We start from the raw sequence: 3,079 nt of genomic DNA, 5'->3' as shown, positions 1-3,079 counted from the left end.
TGGGCATGATGGTTTTTTCCCATGATATTTTGTAGATCTATTCTAGGGAACTACAATTATGTTCTAATCGAGGGTTAATGGATTTGGATTTATGAATGCTTTGGCAAGTATATATATGTATTGTAAAATTAAACACAATATAAGGAAAAATCAATCTGTTTTTCCTGGTTTGCATTCCAAGAGAAAATATTTATGTATATTTTATGTTATTTCCATTGTATATTTTTTTGTTTTCAAAATTTGTTTGCATGTAATTTCTGTACATGGTTAAAACCTACACAAATTTGAAAACTTCCTTCAACAACTTAACTTATGGTGTCTCCTCAGCTAATTCTATTTCTTATTAACCTAGGATACAATAATAAAAACATCCAACTTACCAATTCTAAATCTAGAGAGATCCTAAATCTAGTGAAGATCCTAAATTTATTATTGTATCCTAGGTTAATAAGTTAAGGTCATGACCAATAGTAATAATTTTTTAGCAGAATGCAATTCGAACAATTTAATTAATATGGATAGTATAACCAATATAGAAAATAAGAAAAACAATAGAAATTATTCATCCAAGAAAACCGTACCCGGCAAAATGAATAATGCCGAGAACCATAATATGAAAGCTAACCCAATAGTTGAAAACCCAGATTCGAAAACCATTAACAAAAAAGTGGTCAATATCTCTTCCTATGAGCTAAAAAAGGAAGAAGCCGAGGTCCTTAACAGAGGTTTGAATTTTGCCTTAGCCCCCAGTAGAATCCCCAAGGAAGAAATTATATGCAGTTTAGAGGACGGAATCAAGACTCTCAGCAATGAAGACAAAGAACTAATTAGACAGGAATGCGCTGTCATCCTAAGAAAAGCTAAACCTCCTAAAAGAAACCTAAATCCTCAACAGCTCGAAGCCATAAGAAATCTAAGAAACAATAAGGACATTGTCATTCTGAAAGCAGACAAAGGTGGCGCCACTGTCATCATGAATCATGAAGATTACATAAACAAGATGAAAGACCACTTATATAATAGTGGTAGCTATAAAAAACTTGAAGAAAACCCCATCTCTAGAATTACTAGACTAGTAAAGAAAACCATTAAAGAAACCAACCTTGACGATAAACTAAAAAAGCGCCTTACCCCTGACAGTGAAATCACTCCCCGGATTTATGGAGCCCCTAAAATACATAAAAAAGATGTTCCGTTAAGACCTATAGTCAACACCATAGGATCTCCCACTTATGAATTAGCAAAATATGTCGCCAGCATCCTAGCCCCGCTTGTTGGAAAAACCAGCTCTTACATAAAAGATTCCAATCAATTTGTCAAATTCATCAAAAACACAACATTAGGTCCTGAAGACAAAATGGTCAGTTTTGACGTAGTACAGCTCTTCACCAAAATTCCCCTTGATGAAGCCATTCAAGTGATCAAAGATGTAACTGACCCCCAGACTGCAAAGCTTGCTGAAATTTGTCTCCGCTCTACCTTCTTCTCCTTCCAAGGTGAAATCTTTGAGCAAACTTCAGGTGTTGCCATGGGTTCCCCTCTTTCTCCAATTGTTGCTAATCTCTTCATGGAAAAATTTGAAACCAAGGCCCTTGATACATACCCTTTAAAGCCCAAGTTCTGGGCCAGATTTGTTGATGACACATGTGTTAATTGGCCTCATGGAGAAGAAGAGCTCAAGAACTTTCTGAACCATCTCAATAGCATATCTGAAGACATCAAGTTTACAATGGAAATAGAGGAGAACAACTGCATTCCTTTCCTTGACATTCTCCTTATAAGAAACAAAGATGGATCCATAGGTCATAAAGTATTCAGAAAGAAAGCTCACACAGACAATTACCTCCATGCTGACTCGCATCACCACCCAGCTCAAAAAATGGGGGTGCTACAAACCCTCTTCACCAGAGCCTGTAGAATTTCAGATGATAACCACACTGATGAAGAAATTACATACCTAAAAAGAACTTTCACCAACCTAGGATACAATAATAAAAACATCCACAAAGCTATTAAAAAGGCAAAATCTGGGATCAGCAATAACAAAACAAGTAACCCTGCAGCTTCTAATGCCTACCTTCCCTACATTCAAGGTGTCACCGACAAAATAGCTAGAATTCTCACGAAAAAAGACATCAAAACCTCTTTCAAACCTTTGTCTACTATCAAACAAAATATGAAATCTGTTAAGGACAGCCAAGATCAGCTTCAACAAAAAGGTGTTTATGTCATTAATTGCTCATGTGGTAAACAATATATAGGGGAAACTGGCAGGTCTGTGAGGATAAGGCTCAAAGAACACAGCGCTGATATCCGTAAAGAAAGAACTCACTCTTCTGCTTTAGCCGAGCATGTAGGAAAAACAAACCATCACATATGCCTGGAAGACACCAAAGTCATTGCTAATGAAAAGCACCAGTTCAAACGGAAAATTCGTGAAGCAATAGAAATCATTAAGCATCCTAGTAACCTTAATAGGGATGGAGGCCGGGACATTAGCAAAAATTGGAACTCCCTTCTTAGAAAAAGTTATCCCTCTTCCACCTAACATTCCCCTTCCCCTCATATTCCATGCCTAACTATCTCCCCTCTCTTTTATTTTAGGTATCTTAGTTTATAAATCAGCTTGAAACCAAGATTATCATCTTAGTAAATTAGAAATATGTTACTAAGTTGTTAAGCATTATAAAGCTAAATCATTTAAGCAATTTACATCTAAAGCCAATTATTAATTATAGATCTAAATTAACCTTTCAATATAAATCCAAAGTTCAAATCAATATAAAAATTAGTTAATTAAAGCTTTTCATAACTTCTCAACATTACATCCCTTGTAACCTTATACAATATAAAACCAAGTTCAATCAATAATAATAATTAGTTAATTAAAGCTATTCATAGTATCTTAATATCACATTCCTTGAAACTTTATACAATATAAAACCTAGTTAAAACCATAGCTAAGAGAACTTTACAATAAAACAACTTAAAATCATGTTAAATAACTTGGTTAATTAAGCGAAATATGTTACCAAGATAATAAACAATATATAACTAAATTATTTAAGAAAATTATAAC

At 34.3% G+C, this 3,079-nt stretch overlaps 1 protein-coding gene across 1 annotated transcript; it reads left to right on the top strand.

Annotated features, from left to right (window-relative positions):
- Positions 1-589: 589 nt before the first annotated feature.
- On the top strand, positions 590-2,548 carry LOC149178081 (uncharacterized). Its single transcript, XM_089421972.1, has one exon. It carries the CDS (start codon positions 590-592, stop codon positions 2,546-2,548), a length of 1,959 nt encoding a protein of 652 aa, XP_089278098.1.
- Positions 2,549-3,079: the final 531 nt, after the last annotated feature.

The sequence above is a fragment of the Pinus tabuliformis genome, chromosome 4_1, assembly GCF_031772625.1.
Source record: "Pinus tabuliformis cultivar Carrire ecotype Pingquan chromosome 4_1, CPIR1, whole genome shotgun sequence".
NCBI lineage: Eukaryota > Viridiplantae > Streptophyta > Pinopsida > Pinales > Pinaceae > Pinus > Pinus tabuliformis.
Note: the sequence above shows the minus strand (reverse complement) of the source record. Positions and strands in the feature narration are given on the sequence as shown.